Here is a 21,406-nt window from a genome sequence, read left to right on the forward strand (position 1 = left end):
GTCGGCAGGAAGTGAAGAACCCGTCCAGCCGCAGGAAGCAGGCGAAGCGTTTTCAGTCTTTGCATTTTAAATCCGGTTCTAGATGACGGAACCCGACACTCAGTGAAGTTTCTCTTAACACTCGAAAATCAGTTTTTATTAAACACAGGAAGTGACATCAGAGAGAGTTACAAGACCTGCTGAGGAAATAAGGCAGACGGTGATCAGAATAATTCGGTTCTGCAGGAAGCTGAGTTCAGGTCACATGACCATCAGCTGGCTCATCCCATAATACTGTGGGTTACCATGGTGACGAATGAAGAAACTCAGACTATTAATCTGCAGTTTAATCCCAAAATAACTGGAATAATCTGGGATTATTTGTCCTTTTTATCTTATGGATGGTTTTGTAATTTTACATATTTAAAACATCAGTTTTATACTGTAGTTTAAAAATAACAGTTTTATTTATTGTACATATTTGTTACATTTTTACAGTTTAATTTTCAATTATTTTATGTTTCCAATAGCCAGGGATTATTCTGTTAATGTTTAAAAACCATATTCAGATTTATTTAAATAAATCTTTTAAAGTAATTCTTTTTTTCACATTTGTTAAGATCTTTATATTTTAATACATTCTTACCTTTTTTCAAAACTTAAAGGCTATCGTTCAAGTTTTCAGTGTTTTGATATATTTATAATTCCACGTTTTTTATTTGAATTTAAAAAAAACCTTTGCAATGTTTTTAATTCACAATTTAAAATTCAACTCATCAGTAAAATTGGATTAAATCTTTTTTAGAATCAAACCAGGACGTATTCAGCAGATTAACGCAGTTTTTATGATTTCATCTTTCTTAGTTAACGCAACTGATTAATTAGTTTTGGTTTTTATTTTATAATCACCAGTTAAAAGAACTTAATTTTTCTTTTTTAACAATCCTTCATAATTCCAGTGGATTAGTTTTTAAGTTATTGTTCAGATTATTTGGATCAAAAATCTTCAGGAATCAGTTTGATTATTGATATTGCAGATCGTCTGAAATCTGAAGCAGAACCCCCAGGTTCTGGTCCGGTTCCGTCAGGCCCAGCTGAGCGCCCCGGCCAGCAGAACCTCCAGGTTCTGGTCCTGCTGGCGGTCCAGTAGGCGCTGCTCCTCCAGCAGCTCCACCAGGGCGTCGCGCTGCTCCACCACCTCCAGCATCTCCTCCAGGATCCGCCGCTCCTCGTCCAGCTGCTCCTCGCCCTTCAGGTGATCTGAAACATTGAGCCGGTCAGACTGTGGCCCGTCCGGGTCGGAACCCGGTTCTGTTCGGGTCGCCTCACCGTCCACGGCCATCCGCTCCCTCAGCTCCTGCTGCAGGCAGCTCTGTCGGTCCTCCAGCTGCAGCTCCCGAGCGCTGAAAGCAGAACCGCCTTCAGTTCTGACCCGACCCGGTTCCGATCCGAATCTGCTCACATACTCACAAGATCATGAGTTCCGACTCGTATCGGACCAGAGAGTTCTTCTGCTGGACCAGTCGGAACCACTGCTGCATCAGAACCAGGTTGTCCAGTTTGCCCAGTCCTGCAGTGGCAGCAGAACCACATCAGGCTCCGTCGTCATGGAAACACTACAGGTAACAGACACTCACCTCCCAGGTGAAGCTCCGTGTCTGGACCGTGGCTGGAGTCCTCCCAGTAGTCTGACAAGAACCAGAACCAAGAGTTCAGGATCGGGTTTGTTTAGATTCAGGTGAGTTCAGGTAGAAGCTGCTGGTTCTGGTCGGGTTTACTTTGGGTTTTATTTAAACCCAGGTGTGTGTTCAGGGTGTGTGTTCAGATGTGTTCTACTGCCTGGCTCACCTGCTTCTCCTCGCAGAGCTTTCTCCACCATCACTCCTCTCTCCTCCAGCTCTCTCTGCTTCACCTCCACCTGCTGCAGCTGCCGCTGGATCATCTGAAGCAGACGGAACGGGATCACCGTCTGGACCTCACCTGTCCTCACCCAAACTCACCTGTCCTCACCCAAACTCACCTGTCCTCACCCAAACTCACCTGTCCTCACCCAAACTCACCTGTCCTCAGATAAACTCACCTGGGCCTTGTGCAGCCTCTTCAGCTGCTCCTTCTTGGCCTGCCTCCTGGCCGCTCTCTGGACGCGGCGGGTGATTTTGGCGTCCAGATCTCCGTCTTCGTCCCCTTCCTGTTTCTGGAACATGGTCTCCCTCACGCTGAGGCTGGACGGCTCTTTGGGCGGGACCAGGACGCCCAGAACCTCCGTGGGACAGGAAGACTGTCCATCCGAGTCCAGGACGCTGTCCCTCACGCGCTTCTTAATCTGAAACAAATGGCGGCTCACACCTGGACACAGCATCGCTAGCAGGACAGGTGAGTCTTACCTTGTCTCCATACGACCGCCTGAAGGCCAGCGCATGAGGGACGTAGACCTGCAGACAGACCGGAAGTGGACGTAAGCAGAACCGGAAGGCGTTAGCCAGCTAGCGGAACCTCTCGGACTAAGGAAGGTTTCAGGTTCGGCTGAGACCGTTTCCAACCAAACCGACGCTCGGTCCTTACCTGCTGGTTCTCCTCTTCAGCCTCCTCTTCCTCCATGGAAACTTTCTGCAGTTCAGACACGAGGTCGAACAACTGCAACTGCAACTGGAAGACCAGAACATCACACTCCAGGTATTAGTCTGATCCACAGTCTGCTCGACATCATTTATATTACTGGAGTCTGTGTTAATCCAGGTATTAGCCTGATCCCTCTGCCAACTGGTGGAGGCAGAGATTTGACTCCGCCCACTTTCTGTTCCTATTGTGTTACAAGCTGTTAAAATTGGCTGATTTTTATTGTTTACTTGTCTCTGATTGACTGATTTTTAATGTGTTCAGTGATCTTGTCTCCGATTGGCCGGTTTGTGTCAGGTGATCTCACATTGTTTCCGGGTTTTAGCGAACATCTCTGCAGCAGCCTTGAAGACTCCAGAGTCGACTCCTCTCCTGTGACTTGGGGACACAGGAAGTAGTGTCATTACATCATCACTGTGACATCATTCTTTGTTATTGCATCATCACCTGTATTCCTGCTGTGATTGGCCGGGAGCCTCCTCAACTTCTCTGCAGGTAAAGTCCCGCCCCTCCTTTTCTTCTCCTTTCTGTTTCCTGGTAGAACTGCCTTCAACAGGCCTCTGGCTCCGCCCTCACAGAGCTCCACCTGGTAAGGGGGCGGAGCCTCCCGGAGCTTCTTGAGGTGGAGGAAGAGAGCTCCGCCTCCAGGAAGCAGAGGGAGGGTGGGGTGTGGACCATCTCTTTGGCTCCGCCGCCTCACTCCGCCTGACTCCTCCTCCTCTGGCTCCGCCCCCCGGTCCTCCTGCTGGAGCAGCGGCTTCTTCTGGGGCAGCTCAGGTGTGATGTCATCAAACGGGCCCCGCCCTCCTGCTGTGGGCCGTTTCTGCGCTGCCGTCTCCATGACGATCACAGGTGAGAGGGGAATTTTGGTGATGTCAGAGTCGGGGGTCGAGTCAGATGAGGTGACAAAGGAGGCGGTGGAGGGTGTCGGGCCAGTGGGCGGAGTCAGAGAGGAGGGGGCGGAGCCTCGCTGCACAGGTGGGCCTAGAGGAGGAAACTCTGAGGGGGAGGGGGAAACCTGGAGTTATAAATCAGCTACAGTAAAGAAACACAGACTGAAACATCCCAAACTACAGGAAGTAACAGGCTGGAGGATTTCAAAATAAAACAAGTAAATAGACAAACCAGAAATAAAACAATAATAAAAACTAATTACTGTAATAACAAGTAAATTATTATTATTAAACAAAAAGGAACATTTGAATGTGAAGGTGGTGGAAATAAAAACTCCAAATTACAGGAAGTAACAGAGACCGGAGGATTTCAAAATAAAAGGGGAAAAATGACAAAAAATGACATTTAGACATAAAAATAATAATAAAATAAAATCTAATTACAATAAGTGTATTCATATTGTATTTATAATTATTATTATGTTTATAGCTGTGGTTATAGCTGTTAGTGTTATTGTTATTAAATAAAAAAGAAGCAAACAAGCAGTTTTTTATGCATTTTTTTCAACGTATTATTTCTTTAGCTAAAGTGAGAATAAACCTAAAGAAAAGTTCAGTTTTCTGTTAAAATGTCAGAATGGAACCAGTCAGACATGTCAGAAACTCCATCACTAAAGACTGGAGGATTCTGGTTCTGGTTCTGGTCGGGTTTCTACCTGCTTCCTCCTCTAACAGGAGCCACAGACCCGAGCGGCGCTCCGTCTCCCAGGGGCTGTACTCCCCCTCTACCAGCAGGGGGCGACACAAGACACACCGATGAAGCGGCACACACACCTACACACACACACACACACCCACACCCACACACACACACACACACACACACACACACACACACACACACGGACTAGAACTCACCGTCACTGGACTCGTCTCCAGCGCTGCCTTCCTCTTCCTCCTCTTCCTCTCTCAAAGTGTTCGCCTCCTGTGAGGTCACACAGCCTGGACCTTCATCCTCCTCTTCCTCACAGCCTGGACCTTCATCCTCCTCTTCCTCTGAGCTGACAGCAGGAAACCCACAAACAATTTACTGAAGATTAATATTTACATTAAATATCAGATTTAATGTAAATAAAAAACTGGACAAATGATCAACATAAGGAAATAAAACAATGTCAAAACCTGAGAGCAGAAATGTATTTAATATTATTCACTTTTTACTTTTCATTAAATTTCATTTAGTGGGCCAGAAAATGTATTCATAAAGTTTCTGTTGAGGAGAAATCTCAGGATAATTCTGAGTTTCATATCAACTTTCAAAACTTTTTATTTATGAAGTTTTCAGATATTCTAAAAATAAAAATGTAAATGCCATATATTTAAAACATTTTTACTGCAATTCAATTGATTAAAATATAATTAAGTTTGAACAACCTCTGAACTGTTTGATACAAAAAGTAATACAACTTTTCTATATAAATATGTTTTTGGTTCTTAAGATCCTCAGTATTCAAAATATATATTTTTATTCATCTGACTTGGATATGATTAACTGATCAGATATTTAAATTTTTCAAAGCTAAATTCAGAATTTTAAAAAGTCCATTAACAATCAGATTCATATTTACTATTTTCAAATTGAACTTTTACTGAGTTTCTAACAGAAAAATCCGGTTTAGCAGCAAAACTACATCGATGTTTGGTTACAGTCAGCAAAGCTTTGAAAATCCTCCCAAAAAACTTAAAATCAGTTTATTTTCAGAGATTTTATAAAAATGTAAGGCATAAACGTTTCTTCATGTTATCTGATTTTTAAATCAAAATATTCAGTTAAAACTGAAAACAAACAAAAAAACATTTCCATACAGAAAAATCAAATCCAGCACATCAGAAAGAAGGAACTTAGTTTTCCGAATATCTAAAAAAAATCCGAATATCTAAAAAAAATCATTTAAAAGTTTGATTTCCTGTTTAAAATACTGAAATAATTCAGACATTAATATGAAAAGTTTAATTTTTGCATAAATTTAAAGTTTGAAAAGAGAAAGTAAGACTAAATAATAAATTAGAGGATTAATTTATTTTTCCATATTTTACAGAGTTCCAGTTTTCAAATTTGAAGTCTGAATTAAAGTTAAAACAGTTAAAGTTTCACTTGATGAGTTTTTTTGACAGGCATTATTTTACAGTTTGCAATAATTTGACAAGTAAAATAAAAACATTTGTGTCAGTTTTTTATTTCTTCCAGTTGTTTGTAATAATTAAAGCTTTTTAATTTAATTACAATTTATAATCTCAGTTAAGTAGTGTGGCATTGATTGCTTTCCATATTTTCAGTTAAGGTTTGACTGAAAATCCTAATAGTCTGAATTATATATTTTAAACTTTTATATCTTTGATCCAGAGTTTTTTCCTGTGAATTTGACTCTTTTTTTTTTTTTTTTTTTTCAGTTTCTCAGTTTAAAGCGGCTTTAGAAACACATATTTTTGCTCCTGTCGGACTTCCGTACGGCTCCAACCCTCACCTGACATGCACACCTTGGCTCAGGTTGACCCGGTTCTGGACCTCCTCCGGCACCTCCTCCTCCTTCCTGCGGTTCTCCAGCTCGATCCGCTCCGGCGTCGCCGCCATCACAGACGCAGCTGCAGACACAGCAGCGCAGCCGCGCACACACACAGACACACACACACACACACACACACTAAAGCCCACATCGATCCAGAGGTTTAAAGTGGCGGCCTCCGTGTCGACTCGTATGCAGACTGACGTGGCCAGGTGAGGCGGCCTCACCTGAAGACCGGCGCCGCTCGCTCAGAGAGTCGGAGAGGGACGCGGCCGAGGACGGAGACGGCTGCAAGACAAGACGGCCCATGGTTACCATAGCAACCAGCAGCAGCAACAGGCGCGGGGTTTTTCCTCACCGCCGAGGTTCCCGTGGGAGTCGCTCTCTTCCTGGGAGCGGCCGGCCGGCAGTCAGGATGCTGCAGGCAGCGAAACCTTCCTGAGACAGGAGACAAGAAGTTTGTCATCAGCCGTCCATCAGCGCCGGGACGGAGCTGCCCCACCTTTATAGCCGCATGCCTGCTACAAACACAGGTCATGTGACCTCCGCGCCCCCATTGGCTGCTGAGCTTCACACACACAGCAAGAATCCTGTCAGATAAAAACTACACAGATCTGCAGCGCAGAGACTCGAGGTCCTTCACATGACGGCATCATGTGGCCGCTGCCGGGTTGCTGTGACGACAGGGAGCCGCATGGGCCGCATGGGGCCCCATGGGCGGCAGGGGGCCAGATGGACCTCAAAACTGCCGCTCATACTTGCAGATAGGTTCAGGACGACCCCAGCTCTGCAGAGGTCAGAGGTCAGGACCCGGTAGTTCCTGAACCTCATACTCCACACAGTCCCGGTTTGTTGTTACCTTGGAAACGGGAACCTTCAGTTCACAAAGCTGATGATGAATCAAAACAGAAGTGAGCTCATCTTCAGCCTTTATGGTTGTAGCGTTAGCCTCATTATGTCAGCTAAGCCTGACCTTTGACCTTATAAATACATTTGGATTTGGATTCTGTGGTTTTGTTTCATCACAGAACTATAAGTTTGTGTCCTCAGTGTAGATGAGATAATCTGAGCAGAAGGTTATGAAGACTGAGGAACTCCACATGTGGTGGTCGTCTGGATCAGGAGGTTTTCAGCGGGACGCTGTTAAGAACTTTTATAAAACTGATCCAATCTATGAATTAATTTGTGTTTTCTGAATATTGAAGCAGCAGCAGAGCTTCCTGGTTTTTAGTCTAAAGTTAAATCTGATGTGTTTTTCTCCATATTCAGCAGAGTATGTTCCAGTTACTGGTTGCTATTTTTAGCTCAGATTATCTGAATGTTGACCAGCAGAGCTGTGGTTTCATGATGTTGCAGGTAAATTGTCTTTTTGCTGCTGCTGGAAACTCAGAGCCAAGGCGTGAAGGGGGCGTGGCCCAGAGGGGCGTGGCCAGGAGGACAGAAACTCTGTTGCTAACCTTCTTCTATAAAAAAAAAAAAGACTAGCGACAAATGTAGCTACATTTTCCAAAAGGTCAGAGGTCATCTGTGAACTGACCGGCGTCCTGGTCGTAGCTGTAGGAGACCAGCCTGAGGGGGGCGCTGCAGGAATCACAACGGAAGCAGCTGCGATGGAAGAAGAGCCCCTCGGCGCTCAGACGCTCCATCACATAAACCTTCTGCTTGCAGAAGAAACAGACGTCGCTTCCCACAGACACCTGCAGGGACGGAGACACCGATTGGACCAGAGGACAGGTAAGGACAGGAGGACAGGGAAGGACCAGAGGACAACACAGAGACAAAAACCGGAGGACGGAAGGAACCAGAACCCAGACTAAAGAAGAACAAAGTAAAAACCCCTGTAATATCTTCATACTCCACATCAATAACTAGATTTTCTTGGGTCTGAAGCAGAACCAGACCAGAGGCTGCCAGGTTCTGCTGGTTTGTAACAAACTGGAACCAGGTCGGATCTCTGCAGCTCCTCCAGAGTCTCCACTGGAGACTGCTCATCCAACCACAGAGGGAAACAGTTCAGCATTTAACTCCAGCAGATCTGATGATTCTGATGGTTTTCCTTCCACTCAACTTTCTATGAAGGCACCACTCCTGCCCTCTAGTGGCCATTCCACATAAAGATGAAGAAACCTTCTTACCAAGCTACTCTGCTGCTGACGCTGAAAACGGCTGGTTATCTGCTCAGCCAGTGAGCTCACTCCACCGGTGTACATCTGAAGACACTTTGGACAGAGCGACAGAGAGGACGGGGGACATGAGGGGACAGAAAGGACAGGGGACATGAAGGGACAGAAAGGACGGGGGACATGAGGGGACAGAAAGGACGGGGGACATGAGGGGACAGAAAGGACGGGGGACATGAAGGGACAGAGACGACATGAGGGGACATCACAGCTAACTGATCTAAAGTCCTCCATCTTCAGCAGCACAATCAGTGTTTCTGTTCTCACAGGACAAACTAAACGAGCCAATCAGGATGGATCCTCCATTAATTCAAAGAGTTCAATGGCGGCCATCTTTACTGAGGTCAGACTTCCGGTCTGGACTCTCCTGCTGCTGATTTTTGAATTTCTGCTGCCAGTTTTGCTGGAAGCTGCTGCAGATGAACTGAAACTCTGATTGTGGAAACATTCTGGGAATTTCTGGGTCCGGTTGCACAAAGTGCCCAGTCAGCAACCCGTCCAGCTGTCAGGGCGGTTCGGCAGGCTCCCGGGCCCATCAATAGGAACCATTCATGGGGTTTGGCTGTTGTGGGTCACATGCGGCGCTAAGGACGGTTTCAGCCACAGGACACAACGAGACAGAAGACAGAGGAGGCCCGGTGGGTCGGACCGGGTCACGTCACGTCACGTCCAGCACCAGTACCTGCTGGTCCCGGCTGGCGGCCCACTGAGACTTGATCCTCTCCCTGAAGCGGAAACTCATCTGCTCCTGCTGGAGGGTCCGCTTCTTCTGGCAGAGACAGGGCAGCGCAGAACCGTGAGTCCGGCCCGAACCGAGTGGGTTCTGCTGGTAACTAGTATTCACTCCCCTCCCAGAATAATTCACCCTTTTCACTTTAAAAATGAATCCTGATATGAGCTGGTCTAAAAGAATCAGACATTCCCATCGCAATGTCAGGATTTGTGCTTAAAATCTACTGGGTTTTACCGGTCTCCATGACGATGACTGAATAGGAGGCGTGGCCTGCGGGGGGTCTGCAGACTCTGAGGAAGGGAGGCTGGATGGCGCCCCCTGCTGGTTATCAGGTGGAATTACATTATTGAGAACAAGACGTTAGTTTGACATGTGGGACAGGTGACGTCATGGAGGGAAGCTCCAGTCTGTTTCCTGTAAACATCATGAGTCGCACCGCGGGCCCAGAGCCTGACTCCGCCCACCTGCTGACGTAGAGCGGAAGCAGAAGAAGACGAAGAGGTCACGCAGGTCGCAGAGCCCTCGTCCATCTTTGCCTGCAGCTGATTGGCCATCAGACGAACTCTAGAGCGGCTGGTCCCGCCCACAAAGTTCTCATCAAAGTCGCCATTAAGGTCACGTGACTGGAAGACAGAAAACAGGAAGAGATGATGAGACTGTAGATGGAAAAATTCAAAATGTTTTAGTCCATCCATCCATCCATCCAAAGGTAGCTGACCTCCTGCAGCTCTCCGCTCTCTGGACTCGTCCTTCTCCTTTTGCCCAGAGCGTCTCTGTGCTCCTGCAGAGGTAACAGGTCAATACCACGGTAAATCTGAGACAGAATGCATCAGACATGATGAGGACGAGCCACTGGTACCTTTGGGTTTCTCTTCCTGGACGGACTGGTTCCCAGTCTGCTGAGGAGGGAGGCTGGAGTGAAGAGAGCTGCTCTCAAATCAGCATTCTGACTCAGAGAGCCTGAAACAAACACCAACACCAGCTGCTTCACTGATGCAGAGTTTACTGGACTCATCTGACCTCACATCAGCTAGGATTAAAACTGTAAAAACTGTTGCAATGTTCGGTCTCACCAGCAGGGTGCAGTGACTCTTTGTGCAGCTGGTAGAACTGACTCAGGTACATCACCATAGAAAGAGAGTCTGGTTCTCCAACAGACGACATCTCTTCCACCGTCATCAGAGGTGAAATCCCAAACTCTTGCTCAGCCACGTCAAATGCGAGGCGGATGTTTTCCTCCACTGACGACTCGTCCAGAGAGTCGTAGTCTCTGAGGTTGGACAATGTTTCAGGTCAGAACACAAGCAGTCTCCTGTGTTTTAATCACAAGCCTTAAAACATGACTGTCTAGTGTGTTACATCAAATCTGGTTGGCATCGGTGGATAAGAGCACAAAGGGCAAGGCCACTCTTCCAGGAAGTAGTCAGGTCACAAACAGCTACACCTCTGTAACCATGAGTCTGCTGCTGACACCAAGTCAGCAGCTGATTGGACTGAGAGAAGGACTCTGAGAAGGAAATGAGACGGGAGACCAAACAGATTAAAGACGTAACACTTTCAGAAAGCAAATAAGGTTTGGGCATCTAAGGTTGATCTTCAACTATGTCCAACCAGCACTGCACCTCTGCATTGAGGATCCTTATAGAGCAGTTGAGTCCTCGGGTAAATGGTGCCATGCAGTTTTTTCTGGCTGTAAACGGCCCTAACCGTTGGGTAAAGGTCTGGACTCTTGGTGCTTACTGTTGTTCCTGAGTCCAGGCGAGGCCCTGGTCTACCTGATCTGACTGAACTTGATTATGGAGTCATTGTAGAATGATTGTAACTGATGTTTCATCAAGAACCAGTTTACCTCTAAAAACCCAACCAGAGCCAAAACAAACCAGGTGACCCAGTGATTGAGGCAGTGGGACCAAAGAGGAGCCAGGTGAGCAGATCTCAGGTAAACCTGTGCCAGTGAGCCAATTGATGAACATTCAAGTAACAAAGGTTATGAAAGTTAAGTCACCTTGTCTTGAAAGTCTGGGGGAAGTCAGCCGGATAATATCACTTTCACTTGTGTTTAGCCCGGCCTCTCTACCTGTATCTACCAGGTGTCTCACCTGGCAACAAAAAGAATATCAACATGAAAGGCAAAAGTTTTCAGTGCTTTTATTTTAAAGACAACAACATGAAATAAAGCAACATGAAATAACGTCTCAGTCTGTTGCGTGTTCACCTGAGCAGGTGTGACGGTCAGAGGGCTGATGTTCACGTATCTTGTCACTGGATCTACGGTGAACAGACTGATGCTCTTCTGCATGTTCTCTGGAGTCGTCTGAGGCAGCAGATGGTACAGACTCTCCCTAGGTAAACAAGATCATGTCAAATCATAAGGCAAATCAGAAATCGTGTCCAGGTGTGCTCTTACCTCTCAGCCAGGACATCTAGTGGTGCTCTACCCTGAGCCCAACTTCTGATCATCCAGGCTGAATCCAGAGCTGCTAGGAACCCCCGTGCCACACCTGTCCCCATCGGCCAAAAGGGCTGTAGACAGACAGAGATCTGTTCTAACCATGACCGACTGGTTGCATGTCTTTGTCCAGAAGACACCTGTCTCACCTCCAGCAGACTGTCTCCAACCAATGTGACCAGCAGCTGGTGTCCATGGCGCTGGCGAATCAAGGCAGCGTTTTCTGATGCGTACATGCAGGTAAAGTCGAACATGGCGACGTCCGGCTGACCGTAGTGGTTCATGGCGAAGTCCAGGATTGGCAGCTGGTGATTGGTGGAGAAGTCTGCGGCCTCACGGGCGTATGCCTGCAAAGCATCCTGGTCCACATTCCCTCGAGAGAGGAGCTGCTCTGTGTCTGGAAAGTCCTGAAGGAGGACAGTCTTATGATACCTTCAACCCAAAGTTCTGTTGATCTCTGATTCCAGGTGTGATGATTTGCTTTGTGACCACAGACCTAGCTTACTGCCAGTGGAGTGGCTACAGGTGAGTGATTTTACCTGTTCTGTGTCTCTATTACCTTTAGAAGGACCTGAGGTGAGATTATCAGTAACATGTGTCATAGTGAGCTGTTGCCTGCAGTCCAGGTATGTCATTATTACTTGTAATAACGTGTCCAGGTATGTTTCACTAAAGTTACTCAGGTGTGATCATTTTTTCTTGTAAGTATCTTAAAGGTAACTCTCACCAGTGACTCGATTGACTTCAGGTGTTTTACTTACCTGTAGAATTACTCCTTTGTCCAAGAGACTCTGTTTCTTTGCTGTCATAACAAAGTAGTGTGTGTCGTCCTTGTAGTAGACAATGTTCTCCAGGTCAATACCTGAAATCAGGTGTTTATGTTAGACTGAGTTCCAGACCAGGTGTCTCAGTCAGACCTGCAGGTTCAGACGAACCAGTTTCTTGCCGCAGCTGCTGAAAGAACCTCTGGTTGAAGATGAAAGCCACTCCGCTGATCTCTTCCACTTTGGCCTCGGCTGAGGTGTTTTTGTTTTTGAAGTTGGCTGTGATGGCGATGGCCAGTTTCCCCCTGAACTCCTTACGCCTGAAACCTGATCACCAGAAAATCTGCCTCATCCGGGTCTTGTACCAATCATAAACGGTAGAAGGACAGATGTAAATGTTTGCAAACCTGGCAACGTGTTCCTGCGTCCATCTGCTCCAATGATGACATCAAACTCCATCTGACTGACTGGGTGGGACTTTGGACTCACCTCCATCCTCCAGCCCTCCTCTGGACATGAGGACAGATAGATCAGTTTGATTTATAAAGATGTAACTTGAATTTCAAGCCTGTCAGTCTAAACGTTTCAGCTTTTAGTTGATTTAAAAGCTTAAACTAACACAAGAGTCTGACGCTGTTTTCTCAGCTACAAAGCTTTAGATACTTCAGTGTCCTTCATGAAAACTGGTTGGTTGTACTTTCTGCCTACTCCCTCTTCCTTCTACCTCCCTGGCCTCACTGTTTCTGTGCTGGTCCTCTGGTGGCTCCAACAGCTGCTTGAACTCAACATTGACATGAACTTCGGCCCCCAGGAGCAAAGCCACCTTCAGCAGAACAAGCTGCAGCTGGCGAATACCTGCACACAGGAGAGAGGTGGTTTTGACACTATAATCATCATCAGACAGAACCAGCTGGCCAAAGACTCACTGATGTGGTCGATGGAGCCTGCACAAAACTTTCCGTAGAACTTTTTGGCCCCAAGACCCCTCAGGTCGTAGATGGTGAAGGGCCAAAGGTGGAGCACGTTGTTTCTGGAGAACGAGTCCCTTTTCTCCAGGACTACCACTCGGGCTCCCATGAAGCAGAGCTCCACTGCTGTCCTGAGACCACAAGGCCCCGCCCCGATGATCACACACTGATCAATCAGAGGGGAGACAAGCTGACCAATCAGAAACAGTTTGTCTAAGTGCATCGTTAGAGAAAACGGTAAAGCCTCACAGTCATGTTTCTGCAGACCCGGCCCCTCTGGTACTCCTGCTGTGCCGCCCTCCGGTCCAGTTTGGCCCACAGAGCATTGGCCTTCCAGTAGTTGAGCCGCCGTTTGATTGGTTGGTAGAGAGGCTTTTCGGTGGTGCTGTGATCCAGCTGCAGATGTTCGCACAGCTGGCTGAAGCAGCGCAGCGCCGCCCTGCAGGTCGATGCTGACACAAATTCATCAAACAGCTCCTGAGCTTGGCATTCTGGGTAAGACTTATCTCCCATGGTGATCCCTCAAGACTGCAGGGCATCATGGGAAGGGTGTCACCTGTTGGTGGGTCCCAGCTCCTCTTCTGACATCAGCTGAAAGGTAAAGAAGGAAAAGTTCAGACTTCTAACCTTCAGACAAAGGCTTTTAGGTTTTTCACTGTGACTCCGAATAAGTGTGGAGTAGATTTTGACAAGTCCAATGAAACTTTAGAACACTCTCCAATAATCCCTTTACACTGGATTAAAACTCTGCTGTAATATAATCTGCCAAAGCAGATAATCCTATGTAGGGATTTTGAGATGTCTGCAAGATTTTTGTGGGCTCTTGGTAGGATTCTTGAGAGGTGTTTGTAGGGTCTTATTTGGGTCTTTGCTGAGTTTTGGTAAAGTCTTTGAAGAGTCTTTGTAAGATTTCAGGGTCTTTGTGAAGTCTTGAGACTTGGACAGACGAAAATCCTGCAGCCAAACAGGGATCCTAAAAAGGTCTGAGGAAAAGTCAAAGGCTGTAAATACTCGTAAAAGACATAAAATTAGTTTTCATTCTACAAGTGATTCCTCTGTAAGTTCAGTTGTAGTTTAACAGTCCCAGAGGAATGGAGCCAGATCTGATCCAAGGTTTATGGAGGAGAAGTTCTGTCCAGCTGTGTGAAGTAGCTTCAGCATTGGAGTAATCACCTGAAAAAAGGCAAGTTGCTGAGGTTTTGGTCCAGACAGTGTCCAGAACTTCCTCTGGTGGATCTCTAACCTCCAAACTGAGAGGAATAACATCCAAACATTCAGGAATCTGGAGATTTTCAGCAGCATAAAGCAGATAAAGCTTCCCTCTCAGCTGTGATGGTCACATGACGGAAACAAAGACGCTCTCACACGCAGCCGACCCGTCCGTTCCAGACACCAGCTCACAGCCGGCCCGCTGTCTCCTGGTCATCAGAACCAGAGGTTGGCTCTGACCCGGGTCAGCCAGGTCCAGACAGCAGGAGCTAACCGTCAGCTTATTTCGCCTCCGCTGACCTGCTGGAGCTGCAGAGTGAAAACTGACATGGAGAATCTCTGCAGGTCATCAGCAGAACCAGCTTCACAGAAAACATGACAAGACCCACATGGTTCTACTGGATCAACTCATCTTTACCTGAATAAGACTCATCAGTGTCAGAACCTTAACTTTATCATGGCTCTGAGAAGATTCGACTTTCTAACATTTGGATCAAGAAGTTCTGAAAAGATCTGAGGGTCAACATTCAGCTTGAAGTGTGAAAATGGGTGAAACGTACTCACATGTCAGCGTCTCCGACCGCCTGCAGCTCGTCTGACTGCTGCTGCTCGCTGTTAATCCACCCTAATCACACACACACCCTGTCACACACACACTCTCTGTCACACACACATTACGCCTTTCTATCTGGAAGGACTTTGTTTTGGTTTCTATTCATTTCTAAAGCTTAACCCAGACGTTACTCGACCACAACAAACTCAACTTTGGGCCCCATAAGGAGCACAGGGGCCTCATAACGTAGTAGAAACGCACAAACACACACATCAGTTCTCACAGGACAAACAACCACAATGTCAAAGGTCATGGGGCGTGGTCAGACATTAGCCCCGCCCACCAGTGTCAAACAGAAATCTAATTCTGATCTGAGTTAACGAGCTTAACGAGAACCAAGCAGCAATCCCATCTTATCCTGATCTGAGTTGTAGTAAGGAGTCACAACACCAAAACGCCACCATCAGGATGAACTCAAATACCATCAGAATAAAGTCATAATATTACCAGGATAAAGTCATATTGTTATTCTGATAATATGAGAATAAAGATGAAATAATATGAGAATATCCATAACGATGCGAGAGTAAAGTAAAGTCACAATAAAATAAAAATAAAGTCGGAACATCCCCATCACTAAGTCGAAATGATACAAGAATAAAGTCGCAATATTACGAGAATGAAGTTGTAATATTACCAGAAAATATTAATATGACAATAAAGTAATATTCAGAAGTCATTGAAGTTGTTTGCTCAATAATCTTTTCATCATTGCATCTTTTATTAAAGTTAATGACATTCATGCTAATATTTAATTTATTTTAATAACTAATATAAATTAGCTATCTAACTCTTTTCTTTTTTTTGTTTCCAGTTTTCCCCTCAGAATTAAATCTGCCGGGTTCTCCGGTCCACGGCCCGGTCCACTCAGTCGGTTCTGGGCGGCTGGTCGTCCTGTAATCTGCCTCTGACTCCAACCAGCTCCCACCTGAACGGTTCGAGCCCCAAACCCGCAGGGCGCCACCCGGACTCCCCGCCCACCGCGGCCGGGTCCGGGGGACGAGGAGGCGGAACCGCGACCCAACTTTGAACCAAAGATCCTCCGCAGCCTGTCAGAGGAAATGACTAAGAGTTTTTTTACCGCGCCCCCTAGTGGGGTCATTTTTCTCTCTGCTTTTGCCTTCCCTTGCAATAAATGAGCAATTTCTATTTTATACAGTCACAGTGATTACAAATGTCAATTTAAAACCGCAAATACCTTTAAAGTTCCTCAGTGAAAAAGTGTTTATACATTATTAACCATAACTATTTTTGTCGCCTTCTAGACAAAAGGCCACATTAGTAGAACTTTTAAATAACATTTGTGTTCAAATATTGTTTTATTAATCAAATCAAAGCCGTCTTTATCGTAGTCTAGAGGTGCCTTTTGTAAAGTTACACAGTAAAAAAATAGCAATAATTTGATTTAATTTGGCCGATCATACCTGTCACAAATTTATAAAGGTAAGATTTCCAAACTAAATATTTAATTCACCAGATAAATATTTATCTAGCTGTATTTAGCTTTCAAATTTAATATTTTGAATTTTGATTAGCTTTTTTAGGAGTATTTTTACTTTGCTGTACTTTTGAAATCCCTCAATCAGGAAATGTAACTTTTAAGAGGAGAACTGAAGTCTTCAGACATCTTTGGAGAAAAATCCAGGATTTCCCTGCTGCCAGATGGAAAACTTTTCCTCAGGATCTCCGGAGTTCCACTTCTGCAAATTAATCTACTCTATATTTTAAAATCCCGTCATTGAATATTTTAAAACTCCTTCTGCCTCTTTAAAAATCATTTCCGCAAAAGAGGGGAAAAAAAGTCCGTCGGCAGCCAATCATAAAGTCCTGAGTCCAGCCTCAATCCAGAGTCACTTTCCTTCCTCTAAGTTTAAAAAGATATTGCAAATATAAATATAAAAATTTGCAATGACTTTCCTTACCAGCAGGTGGCGGCAGAGCATAATAACCCACAGACATCAGAAGCACCGCTTCACTGTTTATAAGCAGAGAAGAAGACGAAAATCACAAATATTGGAACGCTGAGGGATTAATTTCTACAGGAAACCCGAACCGATCTTAAATTAGCTTATAAACACCCCGGAATCATTTAATAAGAACATTTAAATCTTCCTGCGTCATTCCTGCAGTCTGAGTCTTACCGGCTTCTGTAGCGCTTTGCGTCCTGCGGCGTGGCGTCGAACCGGCAGCTGTTTGGGTCGGAACCATGAGCCGAAGCTACAACGATGAGCTGCAGTTTCTGGAGAAAACGGGCAGCACGAGCTGGAGAATCAAAAAGGGCTTTGTTCCCAACATGCAGGTGAGCAGGTTCGGTTCCGACAAAATCCGAGAGGGATCTGTCGGAGATAAACTGGACCTCAGGGTTCTGTTGGGTCCAGGCCGACTTTAAGAAGCAAGCCGAAAGAAGGAGGACCCCAAAATAAAGACAAATTTTGTAAAAAATTTAATTTAATAAGCTTGTTTTCATCAGTTTGATTAAGCAAAATTACAATGATACAAACAGAGAACAGAGTTCAGCCTGAAGGTCCAGTCTGACAGCTGCTGAACTCGTAAAGGGCTAATATAGATGTTGGATATTAGAGTTGGGCTGCTGTTTTAGGCTAACGTTAAGGATTCACGTTTATCTGTAAATGTCCTGCTCTAGTCTAAAGTCCTCTACAGATAAGAACCATGTCAATTTTTTCATTGAGCTTTACAATGGAAACTGGTGGAAGGAAAAAGTGTGACAGAATCTGCCTTGACTTTTTCCCTTCAGGTTGAAGGAGTCTTCTATGTGAATGATTCCCTGGAGAAGCTGATGTTTGAGGAGCTCCGGAACGCCTGCAGAGGGGGAGGTGAGTCTGGATCTGCGACATGCTGCCCGCTGTCTCCCAGGTGTTCAGTCTCACCTGTTCTGGTTGCCTTCAGGTGTTGGAGGGTTTCTGCCAGCCATGAAGCAAATCGGGAACGTTGCAGCTCTGCCTGGAATCGTTCATGTGAGTACAACTGAATGATTTGAACCTTTGACAAGTCAAAACCTTAATCTAAAATGTCTCCGCAGAGGTCTATCGGACTCCCAGATGTCCACTCTGGATACGGATTTGCCATCGGCAACATGGCTGCCTTCGACATGAACGATCCAAACGCAGTAGTGTCTCCAGGTGGCGTTGGCTTTGACATTAACTGTGGCGTCCGTCTCCTGAGGACCAACCTGGACGAGCGGGACGTCCAGCCGGTGAAGGAGCAACTGGCCCAGTCCCTGTTCGACCACATCCCGGTCGGAGTCGGCTCCAAAGGAGTCATCCCAATGGGAGCCAAGTGAGTGGTTCTCCAGAATTGGGCGGGGTTCCCTGCCGGGCCTTGCCCACCTGTCTCACCTGTGTGTCCCCAGGGATCTGGAGGAGGCTCTGGAGATGGGGGTGGACTGGTCCCTGAGGGAGGGCTACGCCTGGGCCGAGGACAAGGAGCACTGCGAGGAGTACGGCCGGATGCTACAGGCTGACCCTAACAAGGTGTCGTCCAAGGCCAAGAAGAGAGGCCTGCCACAGGTACGTCACAGGCCCCACCCCCACAGGTCACTGGGATAATGGTGGCGACGGTGTAGGAGTTCGCCTCGCTATCAGTGGGTTCAAGCTCTGCTCTGTCCGCCTCTGTTGTTGTGTCCTTGAGCAAGATATTTCACTCACCTTGCCTGCTGGTGGAGGTCAGAGGGTTGGTGGCACCGGTGCTTGGCAGCCCGATACGACCCATTCGGACATACAGATGAATGACTGAATGTAGTGTGAAGTGCTTTATACTACATACTGACAGAGGCGAAGCTGCCGTGCACCGGCACCACCGGGCCCTCTGACCTCCACCAGTAGGTCCAAGACTGCAAGACAAACTCCTGCCACAGTCGCCACCATTGTCCCATTGATAAAGCGCTATACAAGTTCAGGCCATTTACCGTTTACCTGCGAGTAACGAGTACGAACCGCTGTTCTGTCTGTGTCTGCGACGAAGCTGGGAACGCTTGGGGCCGGAAACCACTACGCTGAGATCCAGGTGGTTGACGAGATCTACAACGAGTATGCCGCCAAGAAGATGGGCATTGACCACAAGGGCCAGGTGTGCGTGATGATCCACAGCGGCAGCCGCGGCCTCGGACACCAGGTCGCCACAGGTACACCCGGTTTTCTAAAAGACAGCGTCAACACCCAGCAGTACCTCAGGTCCAGTTGGGTTTGACCTCATCAGGACACTAATGGGTTTGTTGTTTACAGATGCTCTGGTTGCCATGGAGAAGGCCATGAAGCGGGATAAGATCACAGTGAACGACCGGCAGCTGGCCTGCGCTCGCATCACCTCCCAGGAGGGCCAGGACTACCTGAAGGGAATGGCTGCTGCAGGGAACTACGCCTGGGTCAACCGCTCCTCCATGACCTTCCTCACCAGACAGGTACGCTCACCTGGCAGAGGCCCACCAGCTGACTAGCAGCTTGGTTAGATTATCCGAAGGTTAACTAGTCCTTAACGGGTCAGTTCAGGTAGGCTCTGACTAGTCACAACCAGCTGATCTGAGGAATTGATCAAAGTTTCTAATAACTCACGCGATCGTTAACGTGTTTGTTCTCATTCGGTTAATTGCTCGGCTCCACAAAGTGTCAAAGTTTTACAGACTATAATATTTGGTTTTCTGGTACTGACCTGGATTTTAATTGCAGTCCATAAATTTTCATTTGGGTTGAAGTTGGAGTTTTGGGATGGTCATTCCAGGAAAATGTCCAGTTGGGATTATTGTTCTGTTAGAACACTCAGTTGTCTCCAAGATTCAAACACCTGACCCAAACTGGTCCACCTCAGAGCAAAGGATGTCCACAACCGACCCAGAACCTGCCAAGACTCAAGCCTTGAATGACTAACTAAAAGCTAAATGTTTTTTGTATTGCACTTCAAATCAACAGCTGGTTGGTTGAAACTGGTGCACAGTTGGATGTCCCAACAGAGCCGTGATCCAATCAGAACGGGTTTTAGTGGCTGAAGTGAGCCAGTGCTAAGCTGCTGGAACCACCTTACCAAAGGTTCGACCTCAAACCTGTGGATTAGGATGAAAAGCTGGGTTTGTTCCCAGCCAAACTAACAAACTATGACCAACTGGTCCAAGGGGAGTAGATCAAAACAGAATGGTGATTGGATGGAACCTTCTGAGGTCACTTCCTGTTCAAGTTGGAGGACAATTCTTAAGAGTGAAAGATGAAGTGTCTGAAAATCTGAACATTTCTACAGGAAGAAGAACACTTTCACTTTTAATATTATGTTCAACTTAGAGGCCCAAACATCTTCTCAGTCCGTCTTTATTCGGTCTTCCAGGCCTTCTCCAAAGTGTTCGGCACCACGCCAGACGACCTGGACATGCACGTCATCTACGACGTCTCCCACAACATCGCCAAGGTGGAAGAGCACATGGTGGACGGGAAGCAGAGGACGCTGCTGGTTCACCGGAAAGGATCCACCCGTGCCTTCCCTCCTCACCATCCTCTGATCCCGGTGGACTACCAGGTACTTTTCTGACCCCCGTCGCTGCCGCTGGCATTAGTAGCTGTTCTGAAACATTCTTGCTTCCTTCAGCTCACAGGTCAGCCGGTGCTCATCGGAGGGACGATGGGAACCTGCAGCTACGTCCTGACAGGAACCGATCAAGGAATGACGGAAACGTTCGGCACCACGTGTCACGGAGCGGTAAGAGTCTGATCAAGAGATTCCCGACATCAGGGAGGACCTGGATGTTTGATTCACTTCCTGTTCTCTGTTGCAGGGCCGCGCCCTCTCTCGAGCAAAGTCCCGCAGGAATCTGGACTTCCAGGACGTCCTGGACAAACTGGCCGATATGGGCATCGCCATCCGAGTGGCGTCTCCCAAACTGGTGATGGAGGAGGTGAGGAAGACAATGATCTTTGATCAGAAACATTCCCAGAAACACCTCTGAGGAAGCAAACTGTTGATCCGGTTTCCTTTCAGGCTCCAGAGTCGTACAAGAACGTGACGGACGTGGTGAACACGTGTCATGACGCAGGAATCAGCAAGAAGGCCATCAAACTGAGGCCCATCGCTGTGATCAAAGGCTGAGCACCTTACAGACTCTTTACTCTGTACTGGTTCCTTTTTCTGCTTCTGAACAGTTCAGTTCATTTCTGTTTATAAATGAAGCTGAGAGTCTGGTTCTGCGCCACGACCAGCTGTTTTTGGTTTACAAAATAAAAACGATCACATGAAGCTTAAAAGTTCGTTTATAATACAGAACTATATAAACGTTGTTTCAATCCTCCTGCCAGATCCACCGCAGGATTTTCCAACTTCATCCCGACCTCTACGGTTTCACACCTTTAACCTTATCCTCCCCCAACCTCATTCTAACTTCACCCCAACTCAACCTCATAACCAGCTTCGTTTTAGCCTAATCTCAAATGTATCCCAGTTTTA

General features: G+C 46.6%; 2 protein-coding genes across 11 annotated transcripts; one reads left to right on the forward strand and one right to left on the reverse strand.

Annotated features, from left to right (window-relative positions):
* Nucleotides 1-103: 103 nt before the first annotated feature.
* On the reverse strand, nt 104-15,323 carry LOC116736451 (protein-methionine sulfoxide oxidase mical3a-like). Of its 10 annotated transcripts, none has more exons than XM_032588898.1 (35): nt 14,920-15,323; nt 13,396-13,737; nt 13,105-13,312; nt 12,917-13,033; nt 12,586-12,687; nt 12,350-12,505; nt 12,176-12,276; nt 11,564-11,821; nt 11,373-11,488; nt 11,181-11,307; nt 10,971-11,064; nt 10,325-10,472; nt 10,039-10,235; nt 9,825-9,925; nt 9,684-9,746; nt 9,430-9,588; nt 9,200-9,286; nt 8,915-9,001; nt 8,188-8,271; nt 7,590-7,749; nt 6,411-6,490; nt 6,280-6,340; nt 6,014-6,131; nt 4,407-4,549; nt 4,205-4,273; nt 3,043-3,594; nt 2,903-2,973; nt 2,542-2,625; nt 2,364-2,411; nt 2,060-2,302; nt 1,828-1,921; nt 1,617-1,667; nt 1,450-1,549; nt 1,309-1,382; nt 104-1,239 (listed from the first exon to the last, which is right to left on the reverse strand). In XM_032588898.1, the coding sequence occupies exons 2-35, from the start codon at nt 13,657-13,659 to the stop codon at nt 1,064-1,066; spliced, it is 4,593 nt and encodes a 1,530-aa protein (XP_032444789.1). In that variant the 5' UTR covers nt 13,660-13,737; nt 14,920-15,323; the 3' UTR covers nt 104-1,063. The 10 variants fall into 10 exon arrangements, 6 of the variants coding, with proteins under 6 accessions (XP_032444789.1, XP_032444790.1, XP_032444788.1 ...); XM_032588899.1 differs by having other exon boundaries at nt 14,916-15,323; XM_032588897.1 differs by lacking the exon at nt 14,920-15,323 and adding an exon at nt 14,320-14,642.
* A 1,596-nt stretch (nt 15,324-16,919) lies between these two features.
* rtcb (RNA 2',3'-cyclic phosphate and 5'-OH ligase) lies at nt 16,920-21,223 on the forward strand. The gene is made up of 11 exons (XM_032588921.1): nt 16,920-17,267; nt 17,724-17,802; nt 17,876-17,943; nt 18,009-18,265; nt 18,339-18,495; nt 18,950-19,109; nt 19,210-19,385; nt 20,297-20,485; nt 20,555-20,665; nt 20,742-20,861; nt 20,945-21,223. The coding sequence occupies exons 1-11, from the start codon at nt 17,175-17,177 to the stop codon at nt 21,050-21,052; spliced, it is 1,518 nt and encodes a 505-aa protein (XP_032444812.1). The 5' UTR covers nt 16,920-17,174; the 3' UTR covers nt 21,053-21,223.
* Nucleotides 21,224-21,406: the final 183 nt, after the last annotated feature.

Source organism: Xiphophorus hellerii, chromosome 17 (genome assembly GCF_003331165.1).
Source record: "Xiphophorus hellerii strain 12219 chromosome 17, Xiphophorus_hellerii-4.1, whole genome shotgun sequence".
Taxonomy (NCBI): domain Eukaryota; kingdom Metazoa; phylum Chordata; class Actinopteri; order Cyprinodontiformes; family Poeciliidae; genus Xiphophorus; species Xiphophorus hellerii.

Bases quoted from the DNA above. Each gene is read 5' to 3' on its own strand.
- LOC116736451 (XM_032588898.1), bottom strand. From the start codon at position 13,659: ATGGGAGATAAGTCTTACCCAGAATGCCAAGCTCAGGAGCTGTTTGAT. The intron at 1,922-2,059 runs GTGAGTTTATCT...CGTCTGCTTCAG, and splicing joins AGAGGCTGCACAAGGCCCAG to ATGATCCAGCGGCAGCTGCA. The intron at 1,550-1,616 runs GTGAGTGTCTGT...CTGCCACTGCAG, and splicing joins CACGGAGCTTCACCTGGGAG to GACTGGGCAAACTGGACAAC.
- rtcb (XM_032588921.1), top strand. From the start codon at position 17,175: ATGAGCCGAAGCTACAACGATGAGCTGCAGTTTCTGGAGAAAACGGGC. The intron at 17,268-17,723 runs GTGAGCAGGTTC...TTTTCCCTTCAG, and splicing joins GCTTTGTTCCCAACATGCAG to GTTGAAGGAGTCTTCTATGT. The intron at 17,803-17,875 runs GTGAGTCTGGAT...GGTTGCCTTCAG, and splicing joins GAACGCCTGCAGAGGGGGAG to GTGTTGGAGGGTTTCTGCCA.